At 41.1% G+C, this 26,912-nt stretch overlaps 1 protein-coding gene across 9 annotated transcripts in view; it reads right to left on the bottom strand.

Annotated features, from left to right (window-relative positions):
- Positions 1–9,608, bottom strand: part of RIOX2 (ribosomal oxygenase 2) — a 47,112-nt gene extending 37,504 nt beyond the window's left edge. For 8 of the 9 annotated variants that reach the window (XM_056806824.1, XM_056806821.1, XM_056806825.1 and 5 more), the window contains exons 1-2: positions 9,358–9,577; positions 2,431–2,866 (exon numbers count right to left, since the gene is read on the bottom strand). In XM_056806824.1, coding sequence (XP_056662802.1) covers positions 2,431–2,862 — 432 coding nt within the window. In that variant the 5' untranslated portion in view covers positions 2,863–2,866; positions 9,358–9,577. Of the gene's footprint in view, positions 1–2,430; positions 2,867–9,357 lie in introns of all 9 variants that reach the window. The other variant, XM_056806823.1, reaches the window with a different exon arrangement.
- Between the last annotated feature and the right edge of the window lie 17,304 nt (positions 9,609–26,912).

The following is a 26,912-nucleotide window of genomic DNA, read 5'->3' as shown; positions in this document are numbered from 1 at the left end:
AAGCGACAGAACTAGTGACAAGTATGAAAAGAAAGAACAAAAACGACTTCTCGGTGTATAAATAGTGTGTAAAGAAAGCACTCAGAAAGAGAAATAATAAAAATGTTAGGCAACGTCTAGTGGGGATGGGATCACACGTTGTTCTTGCTGGGGCTATAACTCTTCAGTGAAAAGTAATCCCCCCAAAACTTCTAAAGAAATGGGGTTTATTTCTGCACTAAGAGTCAGTGTGGAATGGCTGAATAGAGAGCTGGCCTTTGAGTCCAAAAAACTGTCTCTACTATGTACATCCTCGCTGCCTGAGCACAGGCAAGCCATTTACAAACTTTCAGTGCTGTAAGAAACTCTCCAAGTTTTAGACGAGTCTCTGATTTGCATGAGTGGAGGGTTTCCATACCAGCAGTTGTTTAAAAACTGCAATAAAGGTCAAATTCAAATTGAAGCAGATCACTAGAGCTGCGTGACTTAGAAAAACATGAATGAACATCTTCTATATTGTAATAAATACTGCTGGTAGCCAGGCCCAAATATCACCCATATTTATCTGTATGTAAGTTGTAAATGGGAGTAATGTCAACCAATTCACTGGTAAATTTACCAGGAAGTGGGGGAGAGGAAGGAAGGAGGAGAAAGACAGAGAAAAGAGAGATAGAAAGAGAGAGAAGAGGGAGGGCAGCGGGAAGGGAAGGGGGGGGGGACAAAGAGAAGAAACAGAGAGAGAAAGGAGAGGAGAGAGAAGAAACAGAAAGAGTAAGAGAGAGAGAGAAGAAATAGAGAGCGAGGAGTGAGAGAGAAGAAACAGAGAGAAATAGAGAGGAGAAGAGAGAAAGTGTGAGAGAGAGGAGTGAGAGGAGAGAGAAGAAATAGAGAGGAGAGGAGAGAGAAGAAACAGAAAAAGGAGTGAGAGGAGAGAGAACAGAGAGAGAGAAGAAACAGAGAGGAGTGAGAGGAGAGAGAGAGAAGAAACAGAGAGAAATAGAGAGGAAAGAGAGAGACAGAGAGAAGAAACAGAGAGAAAGGAGTGAGAGGAGAGAGAAGAAAGAGAGGAGAGGAGAAAGAGAAGAAACAGAGAAAGAGAGGAGAGGGAGAGAGAAGAAAGAGAGAGAGAAAGAAAGAAAGAAGAAAAAGAGAGAGAAAGGAGTGAGAGGAGACTGGGGGGGAAGCACGCAACAGGTATTGTCCTAAGGCCTGAGGATACAAGTCCTGGGCCTCAAGTAGCTTGCATTCTGATGGTGGAAGAAACATAAAAGCATGCCAGTGGGCCCATAAAGCTCCTGGAAAGGTAGAAGGCATCCTCACAGGGACATGGTGAAAAGCCTGCAAGGGAATGTCTTGGAGATCGATCTTGGCAAGATGAGGTCATCTACCTGAGCCAGATTCACCAGAATTTTCTAGCGGCTCAGGAGACTGATTACAGCTGATGTCTGCAGCCAATTTCAGGAGCCTGGGGCAATGTCATCCAAGACAGCAAAGGTTCTCATGTTCTCATTTCCACCCCCTCCTGCCTAAAAACTTGGGCTTCCCCACCCACCTGAGCCTCTCCAATTTGATCTGGCCTTATCCTAGGCAGGGCCAAGGCCTCCATGACTCTCCTTGGGGGCTCCTCATCATCCCCTGGGAGGGTAACTTCTCCCTTTGCAGACATTTCTCATCTCCCAAACATGCCTTTCTGTCTTCCTTCCCCCATTATTTACAAAATTATTACTTTCTCCCCTTCCTCCTTGAGGCGGTATATAGTCTGATATAGCTTATATCAGTGCTTTCATGCAATACATATTTCCACATTCCTCACATCGTGACTGAAAACAAATATACAATAGATAATTCTTGAAGGAGATGAACTAAAGGATGGCACGCTTGGATCCGCAATCAGAGTCTAACGGTTCCTCCTTTGGCCGTGGATGGCTTTTTTTATTATCATGAACCTCTTGGGGTTACTTGGAATCTTGCGTTGCTGATAATGGTTTAATCCTTCACAGTCGATTGTCACACACTGTTCTCTTTTCAGGTAATATTTTACAAAAGACCAAGGATGCCAGCTTTTCTCAGATTAGGATAGGCAACGCAGGAGAACAGAAGACGGGATGAATTCTTGAATCCAACCTTAGAATTCAAGAATTATCCAGTCAAAATAGTTAGTGACGGGGGCAGCTGGGTGGCTCAGTGGATTGAGCCAGGCCTAGAGACTCGAAGTCCTGGGTTCAAATCTGGCCTCAGACACTTCCCTGCTGTGTGACCCTGGGCAAGTCACTTGACCCCCATGGCCTAGCCCTTACCACTCTTTTGCCTTGGAGCCAATACACTGTATTGACTCCAAGACGGAAGGTAAGCGTTTAAAAAAATAATTAGTGAAGCATATACGCCACACACTCAGCCTTGAGCGATGGAAGCATTCAGTTCTGCAGCAAGGGGCTCGGACTTTTACTTTACCTTAAATCTCTGGGGTTGGTGGAACTGGATGGTGGCCCTTTTCTGATCAAAATCTTTCCTCAGTTGGAGGTAATGCACTTTGCCGCCCTTATTTAACACCTTCTTCCGCCCATTCACGCATCGGCACACGTTCATGTCTCTGCCGTAGACCATCCCCTGTCTGCAAAGATTCTTCAGATCTGCTAACTGGAAAAGGTTCTGAAAGTAAGCAGCCAGCGACGGATCGTCTCTCTGAATGAGAAGAGGCTTCTGCTCCCAGTATTCCTTGAAAAAAGTCTCTGTGCTCACGGGCGAGATCAAGCTCTCAAAGAGGGCATCAGGGCTGTCGAAGTTCAGAGGCGAAGGAGCATCCACCACCTCCACCTTCGCTCGCTTACAAGGACCGGGCCCGCCTTCCTCGGCCACATCTGCACGTGCGCCATTCTTGGACATGCTCCTGTTTTAGGAAGGAAAAGCCAAGACATGAACCAACCCATATCCAATCGATTCGGTGGCATCTTCTAGATCCTGAGCACACAGAGACCCTATCAAAACAGTCACTCCTCTCAAGGAGATGGGAGAAGCTTTTATTTTTATTCCTCTCTCCATGCCCAGCCCACCCTCCATCCAACCCCCTAAATCCATGCAGAATCATTTATACTAAATGCCTCCTAGGTTTATTTTTATATAGGATAGCAGAGCACGTCCAACCTTGGGAAACAAAACCACACACTAAAAAAATTCATTTTAATCTAATGCCAAATCCTCCATAAACCAAGCTGGATACCTTGCTCCCTAAGAGTCTGTCTGGTCTTGGGCCAAACCAAGGCCGTCTTATAATTTTCATTCCCCTCCACCCACCTAGAAAAGTGTGGTGAGAAATCAGGAAATGGGAAACCAAAACAGAAAATGCAAAACACATGGTTTCCCATGGGAGAGAGGGTGTTGGGCAGGTTGGGAATCAGTGTCTGCAAAGATGCACTACTAACAGTCACTATCTATCTATTTTTGTTTTATAACTCTTATCCTCTGTCTTAGAATCAATACTAAGTATTGGTTCCAAGCAGAAAAATTGGTTCCAAGAGGAAAAAGTAAGAGCTAGGCAATTGCAATTAAGGGTCTCGCTCAGGACAGCACAGCTAGGAAGTGTCTGAGGCCAGATTTGAACCCAAGATCTCTCTCTAGGCCCGTTTCTCTATCCCAAGCCACCTAGCTGCTACCCCCCCCCCCATTCCCCTGCCCCTCACCTTTGTTGTTGTTGCTGTTTTCCCAATATTTTCTCCCCCCCCATAATATTTTCAGAAAACAAGATCCCAGGTTCCATGGTAAGACCCTCTTATCAGCTATTATTATCAGTTACTAGTATCACAATAAGACTAGCCAGCAAATGATAAATCTTCTTCCATTAAAACTTAAATTACTAAAGTCATGAGGTACAGCTTGCCCTAACTGCCAGGCCTTTAATCAACATGCCTTTTGTGGAAAAGTCTTTGGTGGACATCCTCTCGCCTATACACCATTTGAACATTTACAAATCGATTATATCTCTATGCTGAAAACTGGACAGTATAAATTTTGTCTGGTCATAGTCGATCCGCTGACCAGGTAGACTGAAGCATTCCCTACTGATTGGGCCACATCTGCTTTTGTTGCTAAAGTCCTTTAAAAAGAAATTATTCCATGCTTTGGCCTACCAACACGTATTAACTCAGATAGAGGAACTCATTTTACCGATTCAATCTTATCACAAATTTATTCATGTTTGGGGATAACTTCTAAATTTCATACACCATATCATCCCCAGACCTCTGGCCAAGTTGAACAAATGAATAAAGAACTTTAAACTATGATTGGAAAATTGTGCATGGAGGCTCATTTGAAATGGCCTGAAATTCTACCTCTGGCCCTATTCTATCTCAGAAGCAGACCCAGGGGTGATTTACACATCTCACCATTTGAGATGCTATTTGGATACCCACCTATTCAGGCACAACCATTTACCCCTGCCTATACCTCACTGTTAGGAGGGGATACAACCATTGCTACATATATCAGACAATTACAAATAAAATTGAAAGAACTCCATGACTCTGGAGCTGCTGTTCAAGCAGGCCCCATAGACTTCTTGCTTCATGATTTAAACCCAGGTACTGGGTTGACTGAACCTGCTTATGATGAACCATTCCAAGTCCTATTAACTACACCGACAGCTATTAAAATTGGGGAGAGGGACTCATGAATTCATTGTAGTCATGTAAAATGAGTACCCTCTGTTGATAATGAATATTTAACTATATTGACTGTATTTAACTATTGATTATGATAAGACTTCCCTATTGATGGATCTGTACTATTTTATTGCACTTTATTCATGCCATACAGTATTTTTTCTTTCTCTCATTTTTGCATTTGAAGCACATGTAATTGTATTGAAAAGATTTTAACTATTTTTTTATTTTGCAATAAGCTAAGATACCCATTTGCTTAGCATAAAAATGAGTACCCAAAAGCTTTAGACTATGGAAACCTGCCACTTATTGATAAATATTATGGGACTGTGATTAATGATTGTGTCTGGTTCTTAAAAATGGGATCAAAAAAGGTGCACAGATTTTATCTACATAGTGCCATAGATTTAACCTGAAAAGAGCCAAAAAGAGCACACAAGTCAAAAAAGAAACCAATTCATGTGGGATTGATGAATTTCTACGCCAATATGAAAGGACTCGAACCTAGTGGGAGACTCAAGGTTGTGGTGCACGACATATGTTAAGATGCAGGACTCCTTGAACCACACTCCTTGTAAAATACTTTCTTTGAAAGTACCTAACAACTGGCTAGTCTGGCTCCCCTATCCCTGAGAAATGATAAAATATCAGACCAGGAAATGACATTTTCCTTTTTACACAAAAATCTAGTCTTTTTTCTCTTATATTATGGCAACTTCCTATAGTCCTGATTTATAATGGGTAAATACAACATTAATGCAATTTTTTCCCCTAAAAACTTGTGGGAAAAGATAGAAAATTACATTAACTGGACCTTAATAACAAGGGCCTATTATTGATTTATTTTTTTATTCAGAAATTTTATATACATAGTTTTTGATATTTTGATTCTGATTTTGACCTTTTTATTTCTCTCAAAAGCTTAATTTTTTTCCTTTATTTATTTTCTTTAATGTTTTGGGTTTTTTTTTTCTTTTGACTCATACACCCATAACTTTGAGTTGAGCTGGGTATTGGTGAACACCCTCTTCAGGGGGGATTGTATTGTATATTTATAAAAAATCCAATATTAAAAAAAATTTTTTTGAGAAGAATTTCAGGAAAAGAAGTTTGCTAACTCCTTGAACCCAGAGAATGAACTCTTTGAAAAAAGATGCTTGCAGAAATCTACACTGCCTCAAGAAGATCCAGAATGAACTTTTGGGTGCAATCAATTGAACAAAAAGGGGATTGAACATTTATTGTATTGGTGGAAGTACTCACATTGATGATCATAGGCTCAGAACTGGTTCATTTTACTCATCAGGAAACTGAGGCCCTGCAGGATTATTGGATGCATTCAATATCACAAAAATAGAAGAAGGATTCCAAGTCTCTTTGACTCCAAATCCAGCACTTTCCAGGGCATCTATCTTTTAAAATTTTGTTGTTCGGTCACGTCTGAATTTTCATGACAACTTTTGGTATTTTCTTACCAAAGACACTGGAATGGTTTGCTAATTTCTTCTCCAGTTCATTTCACAGGTAAAGAAAATGAGGCAATAAAGTTAAGTGACTTGCCTAGGGGCACAAAGCTAGTGTCTTAGGCCACATTTGAACTTGGGTCTTGCAGACTCTGGGTCTGGGCCTCTATCCATTGCACGATCTATCTATCCTAAATCTTTAAAATAGATAAGTTAAATACAGACATTCTAAAGTTTCTTTTTTTTTTCCTAGTACCACTATTAGACTATAAGATAAACAGACTTCTAGTAACCTGGCTTAAAAAATCCCCCAAATCAAATGTCTCTGTGGGAAAATGTACTACAAGTTCCAAACAACCAATTGGCAAACAAAGTTTTAGAATCCTTGGGCTTATGAGAAAGCAAGCTATCCACCTCCAGGGAAAGAACGGTGAGAGTAGAAATCAAGAGGAAAACATACTTGTTTCTATGCGTATATGATTTGGGGTTTGAGTTCTAAAAGAGTACTCTATTACAAAAATGAACAAGAAGGAAGTAGGTTTTTGATAATATATGTATAACTCAATGGAATTGCTTGTCAGCTCCAGGAGGGGGAGGGAGACAAGTGTCATGTAACCATGGAAAAAAATTTAAAATGCAAAAACAAAAAAATCCCCCAAAGTTTTCAAATCCTGAGATAAACTTTGGTAAATGAAGTTGGCCTAGTATATCCTGAAAAGAGTCCTGGATTTAAACACATGGTTTGAATCAAGTCTTCTACAAACCTCTGGCAATTCACTTAACCTGTAAGAGCCTAAGGTTTCCTCAGCCACAAGATCAGGAGGAAGCAGGGTGGATTTGTGAGCCTACAATATGGTTCAGTTCGGAATCTTCTGTCTACAAGCTTCTAAGTGTCACAAGTTTGACCAACAAACGACCCAGTATTCTCAAAGAGTAACAGTTGTGTTTGGCGAGTACAAAAATGATGAAAACAAACAAATATGCATAGCAATGATCGATCCACTTTACCATACACAGACACCAAGAGCGATGGGCAAGGTTTTAAAGAGTTCTGGAATCTTACTGAATCCTGCAACTCATGTTCTGAAAATGATAACTCTGTATCCTTTCAGCATGATTTTCCATCATGTATCATCAAAGTATGAAAGACTAGCAAGATCAGACCTTGTTAGAACTTGGCAAGTCAGAATGATGGAGGAAAAGGTGCAGATGTTGGATGAATCAGGGAGGAAGAATGCGGGTGCTGTTCCCACCTAATTCAGAATTTTAAAAAGCCCCCCCCCCCACTCCAGCATCACCACTGTTCTCCCACACACAAAAGAACTCCCAACTTCAGGGACCCGGTGCTACAGGTTTTCTAAAAAGAAATGGTAATTTTTTACACCTACACCTCTTTTATCCTGAAGAATATGGTAAATTTAAAATGTTTTTCTCAAATTGAAACAGGAATCTAGCACAGATTGCAAATAGAACCGCCATGTGCTTAAAAATGCCTCAAAAAAACCCCAAAGTCAAATGAAGTTGCCTTTGAAACATTATGCAATCCATCACTATTAAAATAAGAGAATGACATCAAAGCTTTGCTCAGAATATTTCTATTTCAATACTGCAATTAGTGTATCGATTCTGTATTGTTCAGGCTGAACTCTACAATCGATTAGGCAGGGCAGTTAAATTCAATGATTATCCACAAAAACAGAGCACCCACATTTATAAATATATATTTATATATACAAATATATAGTTATAATGGAAGAATTGGACCTCAAAGATGGTTTCACTGGAAGGTCCAATGTTAAAAAATAAAAATATTAAGGAAGGTCACAAGCGGCCAACGATAAATGCAATATTGAATTGACTAAACCACTCTGGGGTACAAAAAGTCTAAAAGTTGCCAGCAAAGGCCAGTTGGGGATCAATGCTCGTCAGGGCTTGGTCTCTGCTGTAAGGAGAACAGGGAGGACAGAAGGTGGGCTCAGTCCTTCCATCACCTCTTTCAATCATCAGCCTAACCATCCAGGGTCACAAGCTACAGCCAGAGATGGGCAGGTCTGGGCAACCGGTTCAAGTGTCAACCTTTAGAATCCCAACCATGTAATATCTTCTTTGTTGGACATGTTACTTTGGGGCTATTTAAGAGGAAAAACCACTCATGACTACAATTTTAATGGGTAAAAAACCTAAATGGGCATGGCCGGCCCATTATATAGCCATACCTGGGTCAAAAGGAACAGGAAGAATCATTTCCTGCTTGCCCTGGAGACTAGATCTCCTCCTGATTCCCTGACTGGTTCATTTTTCCACCCCACTACCGTGGAAAAGGCACCTGTGGGTCTAGGAGTCAGAAGGACTGGGTTCAGATCCTGCCTTGCGTCACTTCCTGAGTGACCTAGGGCAAAGAAGTCATTTTTCTGGGCCTCAGTTTCCTCATCTGCAGAGGAGGCTGGACTCCATGGCCTCGGACCCTCCTGGCCCTAAATGGCCCTGTCTCAAAACCACGTGTCAGAAGCTGGCCAAGATTCGTTTTGGAAATGTCCAAAAATCAATCAATCTTATCAAAGCGTGAATACACGTAGAGACAGAAAAGGTGCGGTGGGGGGGGGGGGGGGGGGGGGCCGCCGGCCAGCCCCGCCGCACTGATCTGATAGGATTTCAATCCCATTGGCGGGGTTAAGGAGCCTTTCACCCAGAGCCACTGCAAAGGGCCTGTACTTACTCTATGCAAATTCAAGCTCCCCAAACCCCAGCACTTTAAACTGAACACCGCCAGACTAAGCCCCAGGAGCCGAGCACGGCAGTAATTACCAGCGGAGACGCGGAGACGAGGCGATTTATTTCGGGAAGCGCCGCGCCCCGCCCCGCCCCTCCGCCCCCGGTGGCCAGCCGGGTTTCCAAACTTTCCCTCCATCACTCCCAAGTTCTCGGGGTGCAGGCAAGGCGGAATGCCACGCACGACGCACCCTCCTTTCCCCCGGGAGAGCCCCACGGCCCGAGTGTGGGGCGTGTTTTGGCAGCGGCCACGGCCCCCGGGGTCAGCGCGGGCCCGAGAATCATCACCATCACCCTCCAGCCAAGCCCCCCAGCGATGTGATCGGACTGGGGGTGCCTGGGGAGGCGGGCTGGGAAGGGGGCAGGCGGGCGCCTCCCCTCTACCCCAGCAGCTGCGGAGAGAGAAGCGGGGAGACGAAGGGTGGGGCACGAGTCCCCGTGCCAAGGCGCACCGCCCCGCGAAGCCTGCAGCGCCAGAGCCCACTTACCCGGCAGGCCTGTTGCATGTGTCCCAGAACACCACGTGTAGGAGGAAGAGGCGGCGGAAGAAGCCGCCGGCTCGGGGCGGGGACGGCGTGGCCACGCTAGAGGGCGGCGTGTTCGGGCTGGGGGCGGGGGCTGACCCGGGAGGGGCCTCCGGGCTGCCCAGGGGGTTGCTGGGCTCCTCCGAGGGTGGTTCTCTGTCATCCACGGAGAGCTAAACCCGACGGCTCGGGCTTTTCTGGGGGGCGCATGGGGAGAATCGACCGACCTGAGCGGGGGATGCAAGACCACGTGAAACCTACCCTTCCTCTCCCACCTTCGCCTCCATGGCCATGTAAACCCACTTCGAACTCGGATTGCGCGTATCCGTGTATAAACACGCACGCACATGTGAGCACACACGCATGTCTTTATTCTGCATGTATCCTATTGTATGCGTGGCCGAATATTTAAACCTCCCATATATAAGCCCGCACTTGTCCCCTCCCCCATCTTCTTAGAATGAAAACTAACTACAAGGAGGGAATGAACACACAAATACCGTACAAAAGACCCGGAGCCCGGGAAAGCCCTTAGTCAACAAATGGACCATGTGCTGTCCTGAAGAAGAAAGCTGCCGAGGCAACGTCAGATCGGAATGTCAACTTTTTAATAAAATCCGTGAGGGATGATGGGAAATTCAGAGCAGTACTTTCTAGTAAGCGGGGAGAAGTCGTGCAGGGGTCACAGGTAATCATTAACAGAGTCTTGGGGAGAACAAGGCATCCCGTCCTGTTATCGATCCACTGGGTGCAAGCTCACACCGGGACTGGAGGATACATGAAAGCATCTCCGAGATGATGGCTCTTCTGCTGGTCTAAACATGTCCTAGGTTTTCTTGCTAGCGCAAACATGTCCTAGGTCATCCCTAGGCTATTCAGGTATGTTCAGTGCATAATGGATCCTCACCTTGCGGAGCCTCTCACTGCCCATCTTTGATTCTGCCCTCCCACCCCCAGCTATCTACTTCATATTGAAGTCCTGAGACCAAGGGGACCTGGCTAAGGATGAATACCCCAAACACACCTTGTCCCTCTAACAGGAATCTGGCCTTAGACCCCATCAATCTTCCTTTCAGAAACTCTTATCTCAGCCATCAAAGCAACACCAGAGACTAGACATACGTCCTGCCATCCCATCACCCTTTACTTCATTCTTACTAAATGATGATAAATCAGTGTGACCATCACTACCAAGAAGGGGTATGACCAGCTGCTCTGTGTCTACATTCATATATTCAGTAACCTTCATCTTCCCAGTTGTAGGCTGCTTTGACCCATGCTGACCACCGCTCTCCCTTATTCTCATCTAGGTTAGAAATCAGATTTATTCTTCTGTGACCCCCTAGTCTATTCTTCCTAGCCTTTCATGTTGCCCTCTGGAGCCCCTCATTGTATTAGATTTGAGCCATTTCCCTGAAAATTAATCTGTATATATTTTGTAATCGTTTTTATATACATATTTTCCCCCAATTGAATGTATACTTCTTGAAGACAGAAACGATCTGATTTTATCTTTGTGGACCAGTTGTCCAGCACAGTAAGTATTTTAACAAATGCTTATTGAACTGAATTGATACATCATGACAAGCCAATATAGTATTGGAGCGAAACACTTTTAGGATACAAGAGGAAATAATTATCCAATTGCTGGAATGTCTCTTTTTTATTTTATTTAGTCAATTTAGAACATTCTTCCTTGGTTACAAGAATCATATTCTTTCCCTCCCTTCCCTCCCCTTACCCTTCCCGTAACTGGGATTAAGAAATGAGATCAAACTATAGAGGGAATTTCTTTTATTAATGGGTATGACTCAATAGTTGCTGAGGTTCTCTCCACTCTCAATTGCTGTGATTCCATGAGAGACCCTAACTCATTCTTCTGAATGTTGGTGGTTGAGAAGCAACAGCTTCTCAGAGATGACAAGCCAAAGAGAATGAAACAAAGCCAGATAATGGTTTGTCTGAAGATCTGGACCTTGCATGAGTTGCTGAGTCAGTACAGATTAAAGGTGAAAGTGAAATAAACTGTTTAGGAGTTTCACAAAATAATGTTATATTTACTTTTCAAGTAACCACCTCCAGGAAGAATAAAATAGAACCAATTGGGTTCTATGAGTCTTTTGAGTACCTTATTGTTTCTGTATCTCTTTTGGGGATTCTGTAAATTTTAGTTTGTTTCAAGTATTTGTTAGTAGTGGTGGAAAAAACAAAAAGCTAGCCTATATCTGAATTTATACACACACATATAATATATGTGGGCATATACGTATATATGTGTGTGTGTGTGTGTGTGTGTGTGCGTGTGTGTATACACATGCGTGCACACACGCACAACTTTTCAAGAAGGGACCCTGGACATGAGCCATTCCTATTTTTTGTTTTAAATATCTTCCCAGGGGTGGCCGAATAATGAGCCAGAGAATGAGAAGAGCCTAACTCCCCTCCTTTAAAGGTCAGGCTTCCTCAAGATGAATTTCATCTGCCTGAGCCCCAAGCCCTGAGCTGGAACTCCTTGTTATGCCTATAGTTAATATCTCTGAAAGAACTCAGTAACAGCATTTTGCGTAAGGATTAACATTTTTGTTCCAGTTCCTATTTTATGTACTTAGTCATATCCTGTTTGATTTCTCTGAGGAGCTATGACTATAATAATAACAATAATAACTAACTTTAATACTTTATGGCTCAAAAAGTGTTTTCCTCTGAAGAGACCTAGAAGATTTGTTTTGTAAAAATTTAAATTTACATTTTTATGCCACTATGAAAGTTCTAAAGTAATATTGTGGTCACCGACTTAAAAATTAACTCTTAAGTCATGAGTCTGTTAGCCACTCTTAACAATTTAGTTTAATAGAGATATAGTAAAAGAAAGAAAAGTAGGAAGGAAGTAGAAAGTATTGCCTAGCTCGATACCCTATAATTTCTGTCCAGAGAAGTCCAGCTCAGTCCCAATCTCACATGGACTTGTGATAGTCTCTTGGGCCAGGAGTCCCAGTGGTGTTTTTAGCAAGGGTTCCACCAATGCAGCCTCCTCCAGGAAAAGAAGACCTCTCTGGAATCAATCTCTCCAGAAGCCAGGAAAGGGAGGCCAGCTACTCACCCAGTAAACTGACACAGGATCCAAGGAAAGAGTTTTCTCCTTCAGTCCAGCTCACTGATGCAGTGTCCAAAGACAAACTCCAAAGGAGAAGAAGTTCAAAGGAGAAGTCCCTTGGACAGGAACTTCAGGACTTTTTATAGTCCTTTTTTACATGTCACTTTCTGTCCCTTCTTACAGGAACCAATCAAAGTCTTTCAATTGGCCTAGCACTGCCCAGGGGTGGGGCAGTAGCCTCTGGAGTTGTTACTCACTAGCAAGTGACTTGCAAACTCCTCTTACTTAGTGTCAAGTAGGGGTACTTTAAGTTCTTGATTTGATTAGCTAAAAGTAGGCAAGGGGAGAGTAATCCTATATTTATAGTTTGTTGGTCTTTTTCTTTAACCTGGGCCCATGAATTCACTATGTTTAATAATCTCCCAAGTAGAAAAGTCCCCTCACATATGCACATCAATAACTCATCACTTTCAAGCGCTACCTGGGCACTGAAAAATTAAATGACTTGCCCAGCATCACACCTAGGTCTTCATAACACCAAGACCAGAATTCAACTTTCTATACTTGTAGTGTCACACTCAAACAGAAACAGAACCCAGTAGAGGCATATTTACCTTGAAAACCACAAATTAATATTTTATAAGTTTTATGTTGGACAGCTAGATGGGACAGTGGTTAGGACACTGAGATTGGCATCAGGAAGACTCATTTTCATGAGTTCAAATTTGGCCTTAGACACTTATTAGCTGCGTAACCCTGGACAAGTCACTTAACCCTGTTTGCCTCAGTTCCTCATTAGTAAAATGAGCTGGAGAAGGAAATTACAAACCACTCTAGTATCTTTGCCAAGAAATGGGGTCATGAAGAGTTGGGCATGACTGAAATGACTCAACAGCAAAAAATTTTATTATATTTTTTTATTTATTTCATTAACCATTTCTCCACTATATTTTAATCTTATTGGGGTTAGGAGTTTTGCTGCCTGCGAGGTGAGTTTGACAGCTCAGTCCTATACAGAAATTACTATTACCATTTTACAAATAAAGAAATGGGTCTCAAGAAGGGAAATGTCACCCTTAGGTAGGAAGCATCAGAGCCAAGACTCAAACTCAGGATTTCTGATTCTAAGACCAGTATTCATTTGTAACATGTCAGTAAGGCTATTGTTGTTCAGTTGCATCCAACTATTTGTGACTCCATTTGGGGTTTTCTCTTCAAAGATAATGAAGTAGATTGTTATCCCTTCTCTAGTGAGTTAAAGCAAACACAGGTTAAGTACCTTGCCCAAGGTCACATAGCTAATAAGTGTCTGAGGTAATTTTTTTTAAACCTGTGAGGGGGGAAAAGGGGTCATTTTAAAAAGATTAACTGGATTATTTAAGAGTATGGTCACCAGGAATTTATATTTATTCCAAAGAGATTTATTTATAATTTATTTACAAAATGTAGAAAGAGTGGAGTATGAAAAATCAGAGAGAGGATAGGGTAAGATATCTAGCTTAAGTACTAAGTAATTTACTTCCGGCCCCTAGCCCAACCCAGGCAGGGAGAATTGGTTCTTAGCTGGCCTCGGCAAAGACAAGGACCTGGGGAAAAACTCTCTCAAGAGGTTAGTCTCTCCTGAGGCTAGTTTCTTCAGAAAATATCCAGGAAAGGAGTCAGCTCTTTCACTCACCATGTATCAATCCAACAGTCTCATCAGGAACAGGGTCTCAGGTCCAGTCAGAAGATTTCTCCTTCAGCTTCCACTCCAAAAAAATGAAGAAGTGACAATAGAACTCACTCAGGAAGTTGTCACTCCCTTTTAAAGACACTTTCGCTTACATCACTTGCTGTGCCTTCCCCTAATTCTATGTCTACCAATCACAGTTGAAGTCCTGCTCTAGGACTGCCCAGGAAACAGTCAGTCAATTCTGATTTGCCACCCACTATTGCAAACGTGGGTCACAGACCTCCCACTTAATGATTAAGTGGGATGTTTACACTTTTGGTGATTAGATCTAAAAATGGGCAGATTTCCATACTCAACTTTTAAGTAGGGTGTTTACAGTTTTGGTGATTCAAATCTAAAAATAGGCAGGGGTTACAATTTAATCTTCACAATCAGGAGAGAATTAAATTTAATCTTCACAAACCCTTACCTTCCATCTTGGAATCAATACTGTGTATTAGTTCCAAGGCAGAAGAATGGTAAGGGTTATGCAATGGGAGTTAAGTGACTTGCCCAGGGTCACACAGCTGGGAATATCTCAGGCCAGATTTGAACCTAGGACCTCCCATATCTAGGCCTGGCTCTCAATCCACTGAGATATCCAGCTGCCCACTGAGGTCATTTTGTAACTCAGGTCTTCCCTACTCCTTGCGCAGCACTCTATCCACTGCATCACCTAACTGCCTTTGTCAGTAAAGAGACCAGCTAATCTGAATGGTAATATTATTATTCAGATCTGAAAATTATCCTTCCTTATAATAAAATCCTACAAAAGGAAAATATTGATGTGTACTTTTAATTTAATTTCCTTTATTAATGAGGTGAATTGGTAGTCCACATATTGTTTGTGAGCAACAGAAATGTTTTTATCTAAAATCTCTTAAAGAAAATAAATGGTAATATACAAGGCTCTACATGATTGCTGCTTAGTAGGCAGACTATTTAAATAATTTGTGAGGCTTTGGGAAAAGACAAAAATTGAGAATTTGTCCAATGTTGTTGTGATGTCTGACTCTTTGTGAACCCATTTGGGGTTTTCTTGGCAAAGATACTGGAGGGGGTTGCCATTTCTTTTTCCAGCTCATTTTATAGATAAGGAACTGAGTTAAACAGAGTTAAGTGACTTGTCCACAGTCACACAGTTAGTTAAATGTTTGAGGCTATATTTGAACTCAGAAAGATGAATTTTCCTGACTGTAGTTCAGGCACTCTACACTTCACTACCTAGCCAAAATGATCACAGGCTAACAGGACTTAGTGCTGGAAACAGAGGTGTCCTGAACCCAGCTTGGAATGTTTCATAAGAAAAGATTGCTAAACTTTAAGTGTGAAAAAGTTCAGAAAACTATAAATTCAGAGCTTGATTTATTGCTTTGTTGATTGCTTGGAATTAAGAAAGTGATAGAGAAAATGTTGATAATGTAGGTTAAACTTAAAAGTGTGTCTTGCACCACATTTTTTTTGAGAGCTAATTGTTAAACATTTACCAAGTACAACATTCACGAGGTTGGAAGGTTCTTTATAAAGCATCTAGGTCAATGCATTCATCTCATAAGTGAGAAATAGACATCCTGAATGTGATGTGGCTTTCCTAGTCACAAGGGAAACAAATGAAAGAATCATAATTTGAATGCAAATATATATATATATATATATATATATCAGAGAGAGAGAGAGAGAGAGAGAGAGAGAGAGAGAGAGAGAGAGAGGAGAGAGAGAGAAAGAGAGAATGAGAGAGAGGAGAGAGAGAGAGGGAGAGGGAGAGGGAGAGGGAGAGGGAGAGGGAGACATAGAAAAAGAGACTAATAGAAAGAGAGGCCACCAAACCAAAATAAGGATGCTTGCTAGCCACATACTAATGTAGAAAAGCACACATTAACATTATGTATGCTTTATTGTCTTTTTCCTTGTTTTATTAAATATTTCTCAATTTCATTTTAATTTGGTTCTGGCATGTGTTTGAGACTTCTGATTTGGCAGATATTCTATTGATAGAGGCAACCAGGTCACTTTGAGAGTGCATCCAATATGCTAACATTTGATAGGATATTTCCCTATAGACTGCCTAGTAACTAGCATAGAAATATTTGTTTTTAACTAGCAAGAGAAACACTGACTATTGTACTTTTAAAAAATCCTCTAGTGTGTAATAACCTAGACCAGGACAGCATCCAAGTTAATCAAGTAATACAATTTCTTCCATTCTCTTTCCACCAAAGAATTGGAACTCATTCATATAAAGGCTTCTCTCCCATTCTTTCTCCCTGGGCTGTGATTTCAAACAATGTTTGGCAGATATTGAGACTATTTTACCCTTGATTCACCACTTCATTTCAAACATGATCTCACCCAGGATACAACTCTACAATAAAAATCTATTTAAAATTTTTGTTGTTGTTGCTATTGGAAAAATGTTCCAAAATAGTTTTTTGATGCATGAAATTGTGTTTCTATCATTTGTCAAAAATGCTCCTGAAAATATGTAGTATTCCTTTTTTTAATTTGTTCTACCAGCCCTGGTGTAATTCCTGATACTGAGGAGACTGAGGCTGATGGATCTATTGAGCACACGAGTTCTGAGTGGCAATTGGGTTAAAGTTGATCAGAAGTCCCCACTAAGACTGGGACCAAAAAGATGAGCCTGAAGAGTAGGGGACCAGCAGGTTTCCAAAAGAGCAGTGAATGAAACAAAGGTGGAAACAGAGAAAGTCAAAGATTCCATGTCAATGGCAATGGGCTCAGGCTTTTAAGTGGCTGCTATACTTCCAGCCTTAGATAAATAGAGTCTCAGGAATAGAAAAACAACAACAAAAAGATGTTTGTTATATTTTGTGCTGATTTTATACATGACCTGTTTTTATATCACCATATTTCTCCTTCCCCTTTCAGAGAACTTTTCTTTTATGGCAGATTTTTTTAAGAAGAAAAAGAAAAAAATTAGGGAGTTCATTGGATAGAGCCCTTGTGGTGAACATGAATGACAGATGGGTAGGAATGGCTGGTGCAAACTTTAGATTACTCCACCCTACTTAGTCTAACAAAAACAGGAATGTCTACACCCATACTTAAGGATTAAGTGTTGAGAAGGATGGCCTATGGCAGACATGTGCTAGCAAATGACAAATCAGAAAACAACTGACAGACCCCCTTTCTGTCCTAAGTCAAGCTTAAGTTAGGGCTGTCCTAAGTCAAGCTTAAGCTACCATTGGTACATGTGAGATGCAGGAAAGTGTTGTAAAAACTGTCTATATATTTTGTGTCACTTCCTCTCTCCAGCCTCTTTCCACAGAGAGGTGGCTGGTGGCAGCGTGCTGAGTGTCTTGGCATCTTGATGTGGCTGCAACTATTGTTTGGGTTTGGCGGTGAGTTTTCCTCGATACAATACTGGGAGAAATTTAGTAGCCTAGTTCAGGTGAGGCATCTTCACTGAGCTCTCTTAGAGTTTAGACTGATTCCTTTCTCCTTTACCTTCCAAACACTATCCTCTTAGGAACCTCTAATCTTCTTCAAAGACCTTGTGGCAGAGGTCTTTGAATTCCCCTTGGCAAAGGCCAGGTGGGAGAAATCCTATACCCTCTTTCTCTCTCTTCTCCTTAATTCCTTCCCTCTATAGTAATTAAAATCACCATAAATTTCCAACTGACTTGGGCATTTTATTTTATTATGACAAGGAAGGGTGAAGAGGGGATTTGGATAATCCTAAACCAGTAACAACTACCTAAACCTCCCCCAGATCTCTATGTCTTGTTACTGAGAGTCTTCACAGATTTGACCCAATCCTTACCTGTCTGTCTAAAGACCCCAGTCCCTAATATAGATAAACCTACACTAACCCCCCTCCCCTTTGATGGTAATAGAGGTAGTAGGTTTTGGCAGGATGTCAGGACAGGCCAGAGAGAGGTCCTGGATCCAGAAGAACCCAGACCTGATCTTATAGACACACGGCCCAGATTGGTTCAGGATCACACCAGGAAGCTCAGTAGATGACAACAAGTCAACAGGTAAGCAGGTAGGATGGGAAAGACAAGGTGGAAACAGCCACAAAGGCAAAGCAGCCAGCTCCAAGCTCAGTTAACTTTTTCACCCTCTTCTTCTCCCCCATTCTAGAATCTTTTCCCTGCATCTGCCTCTCCCTGCAGATCCACCTCATCTGTCAAATCCTCTCTTCCTTATAACAATCTATGTGTGTGTATATTTTTGACATATCAAACATGCATATTTGATTTGCATGCATGCAAACATGGATACATGTGAACATGAACACATACACATGATTCATGGGATATATACCACTCATGTATATGAACACATATGTAAATATTTAAGTGAATCTTTTTTAAAATGTGGGTATCTATCCATATATTCATACAATATGATGAGTTAACAAATCAGGAGAGAACGTATGTAGATATGATCATGACGTTTCATTCATTATGATCTTTACAGGACTTTCAGGGTTGGAACCTGTGTTTCACTCCAGATTTTCTTATTGATTCCCTTAGTTTTTATTGCATGGGTATTTCCAAATATACTCTTCTCCCCCTTAAAGGACTTTCCCTTAAGGCAAAGTGAAACAGTTAAGTGAAACTATCTGACTTGTTGGTTATCTGGCATCTGGAATGTGATGGATCCAGCTTCAACTGGCTGGAGAGAGCTACTTGTTTAAGTTTCAGGGCAAAGATTTACACCTTGGAAATCAGACAATGCAACAAATCAGGGCACATTCATTGCTTTGTTGATTGTCTAGGCTTAAGAAAATGTTGGAGAAAATGTTCATAATGCAAATTAAACTTAAAAATAGGTCCAGTAAACTTCTTTTCCTAAAGAGTTGATTGTTAAATACTTACCTGCATACCACCACCTCTTACCTCTCTACTGAAAAGAAGGTTATTCTTATCTCCTCTGGTCCAAGGTTCTACATTTAATTTATGAAGAACAGACAGAAAACACCAACAACAAAGTACAGCTTCCATTTCAATTCTGTTCTTGGGGATTTATGAGGTTATAAAAGGAAATACAAGGTCTCATAAAATATGCTTCCCTTTAGAGAAATTCTCTAACAAATGGACCATGATTGAGATTCCAGCCCTGAGCTAGGAAGGAAGCTTTCTAGCTAATTTCTTTCTGGGTGCCTGGAGCAACCAGAGCTCTCCTGATTCTAGCCAATTCATACAGAAAATTCATATGTAGAAGTTGACCTCAGGTGTTTATGAGAAGCAAAACTAGGTCAGAAAAATACAAGAACCTATTGCAGAATAAAGAAATAAGCTCTGACATGGGGACTAGCAATCATCAATCAGGATAATCTCCCTTTTTTGGTGAGTATAGGAATGCATATACATATATATGTATGCATATATATATCTGATAACTCCATGAGTTCTAGTCTTCTCCCCTTTGGCCTGGGATGGGAAATTGTATCATTGTTGTTGCTGTTGTCATGTTGTAGCTCCCAAGTAGCTTCTCCGCTCTCTGCTCTCTATTTTTATACTATTGTCTGGGATGATTCCAGGAATGTGCATTTAGTCCCTGGAGGGGCAGATCAGCCTGGGGAATGGCTAACAGGTTCTAGACTTGCTGTGATTGTGAACTCTTTAAAAAACCCAGAATTGGTCTTCCTGTTAAGATGATGATGTGAACCTTTGAAAGGAAGCACAGTTCTTACACACATGCCCCCAGTTAGAAAGATGATCAAGAAAACCAATGAGACTGCATCCAATCTAGAATTGTGTAAAGAGATGGTCAGAGAGCAGAGAAGAACAGAAAAGAGAAAAACTAGGATGAACTCAGCTAAATAATTGTCAAGCTGGAAGACTTTTAGCCAGAGGGTACCCCAAGGAAGCCAGAATAAACCCCAGAAGAAAAACTGGAAGTCTATAGAGTGTGGGGAGTACTAGAGACGTCAGTGTGAGCTCAGGGAAATGGGCCTGAAGCCAAATGGTACTTTGAATGATTCCCCTGCAAGGACTGGTGGGCTGAGGAGAGTTTGGTCATCATGAATTCTGCTAATTGGGGACCTGAAGTCAGATGCCAACCCTGACCTGTCAGAACATAACAAGAGAAATAGCTGGTCCCCATAGGTCACCGTCCAAGGAAACAGGGCCTCCCTTTGTGCACTTCTTAAAGAAATGGGATCTCCATTAGGACCTGATCAGCTTGTGGATGCTGAGGGTCCTTGGGAATCCTCAGATCTTTGCCATGTCCAATATCTGACTAGGATTATAAAAGGAGACAAAACGAATTACGGATAGGGGACTGTGCGGATCAAGGACACGTCATGGGCATCCTTGGTGGATGGCCAGGAGGGAGCCTGAGACAGAAGTCAGAGACTCTGGCCGAGGTTGGGGTCTAGTACCAGCCACTTCTAAGCAACAAGAGGAGCATGCAGATGTCTGGTGACAGGACCAATCTAACGCATCTAAGAGTGCTAAAGGAGTTGGAGTCTAGACTTTGCACAGAATCTAAATCCAAGAAGTGAAGCTGGAAATAGAGGTAAGCAGAAGCAAACAGAGAAAATAATTACTACTATCGTCTATAAGAAGCGTACGAAGCAAACCAAGAAGTAGAGTAATTCTACAACCAATATGAGCAAAACCCAAGTGAACAAAATGGCTTGGTCAAAAGACATGGACTAAGGAGGAAATCGTGCTAAAAGGCAAAAACTAAAAGTTTGCACCTGAAAATGAATTACCTTGGGAAATTGTGTGTATTCTATAAGTGAGATAAGAAGGAAAGTAACAGAATAGATCTTTAGAATAGAGGACATTTCTGAGGTAAAGAACAGATCCATGAAGAAACTCTGAAATGAAAATATGAGGACTGAATAAACCCAGAAAGTTCCTTTGCAAAATATGAAGCAGATGAACCTGTTTTTTAGAAAATTTTTAGAAAAATGTGGCTTCCACTCTACAGAGAAAGAGGACCTGCCCACATCTAAGTAAAAGAGGAAAAAATGTACAAATTTCTTTCCTCATGAAATTATTTCTATTTTGTATTCTTCCATTTGACCAGCTAGGTGGCACAATAGATAGCGTGCTTGGCTTGGAGTCAGGAAGATCTGAGTTCAAATCCAGCCTTTGATACTTTTTAGCTATATGACCCCTCTATTTGCCTCAGTTTCCTCATTTGTAAAATGAGTTGGAGAAGGAAATGACAATCCACTCCAGTATCTTTGACAAGAAAACCCCAAATGGAGTCAAGAAGAGTTGGACATGACTGAACAACAACATTTCTCCCATTTAAAATCTGGTCTACAAATATACATCTGAAACAGGATAATTTTAAAATTTAAAACATTCAGATTGCTTGTTGATACAATTTTTAAAAGTCATTTTCTGCTATTTTGTGATTTGATCCCAGTTCTCTCCCTCTCTTCTAGCCCTTCTCCCTTCCCCAAATGGCAGATATCCTTACCTAGGTTGTGCATGTATTGTCATACAATACAAATTTCCATGTTTGTCATGTGAAAGAAGACACAAATCACTTACACTGGAGAAAAATTCATGGAGGAAATAAAGTGAAAAATAGTTTGCTTCCAATTTGCATTCAGATTCTATCAATTCCTTCTGTGATAGTGGGTAGCATTTTCCAACATGAGATCCTTGAAGTTGTCCAGGATCTTGCATTGCTGATCATAGTTAAGTCATTGATGCATGATCATTGTACGTGATTGTTATTGCGTACAGTTTCTGCTCATTTCACTTTGCATCACCTCAAATGAGTCTTTCCAAGTTTTTCTGAATTCATCTTGTTCATCACTTCTTATGACACAATAGTATTCCATTACGGCCATATGCCACAACTCATCCCCAGTTGAAGGACTCGTCTTCCACTTCCAGTTCTTTGCCACCACAAAAAAAAGCTGCTATAAATATTTTGGTTCAAGTACGTCCTTTGCTCCTAACTTTGATCTCTTTGGTTTCAGATCTAGTAGTGCTATTGCCAGGTCACAGAACATGCGTGGTTTGGATGGCCCTTTGGGCTCGGTTCCAAATTGCTTTCCAAACGGCTGTATCGATTCACAGCTCCACCAACAGCATATTAATGTCCAGATTTTTCCACATCCCCTCTTATACTTGTCATTTTCCTTTGCCGATATTAGCCAATCTGGTAGGTGTGAGGTGGTGCTTCAGGGTTCGAATTTGCATTTCTCTCATTAATAGTGATTTGGGACTTTTTTTTCATAGTTTTAATTTCTTCATCTGAGAATTGCATGTTCGTATCGATTAGCCATTTGTCAACTGGAGAAGAAACTGTATAACTTAAAATGGGGATGTGCTGTAAGTCGACTATTATTCCTTTCAACATGAACACTCTAAACAGAAGAGAAAGTCCCCAGTCGTAAGAGTAATCCTGGGCCTTCAAAATTAGCCACTATGAAATTGCTCATTGCTATGTTTAGGATGCTTACGGGGTATGCCTAGCTTTTTGGTAATCTTTGAAAGCAGCTTATTGTTTCTAAAATCCCTACATTTCATTCTGGACTTATCCTTTACTGAAGCAATCATTGACCATCTGTTTGGGATTGTGATCTGTCAGTTCAGGGAAAACAAAATTAGAAGATTCATAGTGTCCACCACTAATGTCTTCTCCAGCCATGTGGAATTTTGTTTTAAACATACAAGATTTGGAATAGCAAATTTACTGTTCCTTAAATAAACATTATTTCTGTTAATAAAAATTAATAAGAACAATCTATGTCCTTAGCATCTAGGCAACATGACAGTGCACAGAGCAGGCTCAGAAGATATGGGTTCAAATTTGACTTTAGTCACTAACTTCTCTACCTCAGTTTTCCAAAATGTAAAATGGGAATAAAAATAGCACACGCCTCAAAGGGTTGTTGTGAGGGTCAAGTGAAATAATACTTGTAAAGCCCTTAGTACAGTGTCTGACTCATGGGCATTTAATAAATACTTGTTTCCTTCCTTCATGACTGAAGAGACCCCCCAATTAAAGAAGGCAATTGTCTCTCTGAACTCTCCCTGAACAAATGGTGATTCTCCGGAGTTCTCAGAACATTTAACATTAGACATTTATTATAAGAATCTGAGATATGATTTAAAAAGTAAATGAATAAAATCCAAATTTTGTTGGCTAACAGTAGCCCTTTGATGCTTCTCAGGACCATGCAGAGTGTATACTTAATATGAGAGAGATTCATTTTATGGAGTTCCAGAAGCATGAAGTGATATGTTTATATTAGCAATGTATATCTATATCTATATCTATTTATATTTATATCAACAGTGTTTGTATTAAAAATGTTCAAGGGAAATATACATTCTGAAAGTGATTTTAACAAGGAGGCAAAGTAGAAAACTTCAGCAACTAGTTTTAGAACAAGTTTAAAAAGGCAGGAAAAATAATATCGATTTTAAAAATCCCCTAGACTCATTTTTGTTTGACTTTAAATGGACATGCAATAGAATCAAAACAAGAGACATTAATCTCGCTGTAGTGAGCTGCTTTACTAATGGGAATTTCCCAAAGACCCACCTAGTATATTAATCTGGTCCGATATTTTGAAATCATAATCCAAAAAAAATTTTGCCACCATCAAATCAAGCTTTAATAAAGTTAAGAAAAATGTCAAACCATAATAAGATGGGGGAAAGCTTTTGTTTTAAAGTTTTTGCGGAGAGAAGAGGACTTGTGATTTCTTGCCATAAAGAATCCCAGTAAGGAATCTCCCTTCACCAGGGTAATTTATGGTCTTTGAGAGTTAGAGCAATTTTATTGGCTCAATTGTCAGTGGTTTCCTATAGATTCTAATGTCTAGAACAGTTTTGCATAAATGAGAGTCATTGTTAAAACTAGATTGAACATGGATCATCGTAAACCTGTCCAGAAGAGGGAATGAGGAATATAGGAAAAGGTGGTTGTGTTTCTCTTCTTCACCTGAGTATATGAGTTGCTAATTTTCTCCTTTATTCATAAGCAAAAATCAGATCTATTATTAGAAAGGTAAACGTATTCCTTTTATTCCAGATTCCCCCCCCAGGAACAAGAGCAGAACATGTCACCTGGTCTACCAAGCATTTGTTTTAGTGCGCAATCTATTTTATAAAATCACCATCACAGGAAACAGAAGCATCTTCAATTTGGTAAGTGAATGTCGATCATTTGCGATTTTCTCCTGAACGAACATTTCTTTAATACCCTGTTGCCCTGATTTGCTTGATTCCACAGAAGGGACTAAGGTTTGATCAAAGACAATTGCAGGAGCAATAGGCTAGCTCTATTTCATTTTTTCCAGGATGATGGCTTCTTTGCCCTTTTTTTCTCTTTTCTTTGAAAAGCTTGTGGTTTTCTAAGACCGAGTAAATTCAATAACCCTTTCAGGAGTTTGATATGAAACACACAAGCAACAGAAGTACACTTTCTCTGTAGAATATTGATGGCTCTCCCAAGATTTGCAGGATGTAACCATTGCACACTTGCTCAGTCATTTAAAAGAAGGCACTGAAGTAAGAAGGGTCTCTGGGAGTGTAGATGAGGTAGATCGGTGGGATCCAAGGCTTCCCTTCAAATGAGATTCATGCCAGTGAATGTACTCACCACATTGCAGTGGAGACACCATTCCGTGTCTGCCTTTCTGGGAAAAGGACACTATTTGATGGACGGATCGACACACTCGCCAGAGTCTAAGAAATAGATTCTTTTTTTTATTTTTAGCATTTGGCATTCAGTAGCTACAGAACTTAAACCGAGGAAGCATGGAGTGTCTCAATCCAGAGACTATTAAAATATAGGATTTTTTCCTGAAATTTATTTCTCTGCGATTCCTAATTGTGAAGCCAAATTCTCTCCCCATCCAAATTGCATGCTGTCCTAAAGGGACCACCTTTCAAAGCTATGTGACTGCTATGATGAAGTCTATTCCTCCCTTCCTTTGGCAGCTTGGAAACTGGGCCTGGAGTGAGGAAGAGCTGAATTCAAATAGCCTTGGATATTTATTCGTCGTACGCTACTGGGAAAGCCATTTACCTTTTGTCTGCCTCAGTTCCCTCAACTGTAAAAATGGGATAATAATAACACCTACCTAAAGATCAAGTGAGATAATGTTTTGGAAAGCTCCAAGTGCCTGTAGTTCAGCTGTGTCTGACTCTTAACCAGCAAATCTTAGGATTTTCTTAGTAAAGATCCTGGCAGAGTTTTCCATTTCCTTCTGCAGTGAACTTAGAACAGAACTGTCAGTCTGTCATCCTTTGCACTCAAAGTTAGCCAAAATGTGCTTGGAGTGGCTACGCCTCCTGACTCACCAGCAGGTTTGAAGCCTGTTGATGACTACAGATATGGCTTTACTGAAGTGGGGTGAGCCTGCTGCACGCACTACAGCTTCTCGGGGCCCTGGATGACAGCTGGGTGGCAGCTGAGCACCAAAGATGGAAAGCAGCCCTGAGAAGCATTCAGCAAGTCCTCATTACAGAGGTGAATGAACATCCCATACTCCCAACTGGATGAAGACAATAGTTAAGTGACTTGCCCAAGGTCACACAGCTGACAAATGTCTGAGGTCAGATTTGAACTTAGGTTTTCCTGACTTCAAGCCAGGCTCCATCCATTGAGCCATCTAACTTAATGAATATTTGTTCCCTTCCTTTCCCCTCAGGGCATTCATTCAGTACTGTTTCTGCAGTGATTTAGACTTTGGGACAATCTTCTCTAATGAATCTGGCTAGCTGACATCTGCAAAAGTGCTTACTACTGGTAAGGAGAAAGTAAAAATAGCCACACAATGTCAAGGGACCCTTGCTAATGTATTCCACAAAGTGAAGAACAGAAAAGTGGCAGGGAACAGGGTACCCCCGTGTCAGGCCAAATGTCTGGTCATTTGGCAGAAAGTAATTTGAAAACCAGACGGGGAGCATCATAACTTCACTCTGACCCCATTAGCTGAATGTATAGTGAGGCTGGGTAGAAAAGAAAGGGAAGCTGTAAGTGAGGGGAGATGCAAATTTGAGAACAAGCCATTCCCCCCTCACTCATGGGGAGGAGGGAAATAGGAACAATATCTGAGGGAATATGGATGCACTGGAGGGACTGAGAATTTCTGACCCTCCATCCCTAAATTAAGCCTTCTACTCCCACTCCCCCAAGATCTGGCATGGAGTCCCTGCTTTTCCCCTTATTTGACATTCAACTTGTGCAAGGTATATTTCAATGGTTTGAATACAGATCTGCCCATTCCTAAGCTAATAAAAGCCTGAGCTGCAAAGTGTAAATACAAACAAAAAACACCATTAAGAGAGGGGTTCTGAGGCAGCAGAACCACCCCCCCCTCTCTCTCTCTCTGTCTCTCTCTCTCTTTCTCTCTCTCTCTTCTCTCTCTCTCTCTCTCTCTCTCTCTCTCTCTCTCTCTCTCTCTGTCTCTCTCTCTCTTTCTCTCTCTCTCTGTCTCTCTCTCTCTCTCTCTCTCTCTCTCTGTCAGACAGACACTCTTTCTCTTCCTTCCTTTCTCTGCCTGCCTTTTTTCCTCTCTCTCATTCTTTCTCTCTTTCTCTTAATCACTCTGTCTCTTTCTCTACCCCCTTACCTTACTCTCTCTCCCTCTATCTCTCTTTTTTCTTTGTCTCTCTCTGTCACTCAATCTCCCCCAACTCCTGTCTCCATATATATTTTAACACATATATATGTGTGCATATATATATATATTGTAAAAGGGAATTCTTTATTTCTCTTTTTAATTTAATGGGGGACATGGAGGTCCTC

Source organism: Monodelphis domestica, chromosome 8 (assembly GCF_027887165.1).
Source record: "Monodelphis domestica isolate mMonDom1 chromosome 8, mMonDom1.pri, whole genome shotgun sequence".
In the NCBI taxonomy this organism is placed as follows: domain Eukaryota; kingdom Metazoa; phylum Chordata; class Mammalia; order Didelphimorphia; family Didelphidae; genus Monodelphis; species Monodelphis domestica.
This window is presented reverse-complemented; position numbering and strand designations above follow the sequence as displayed.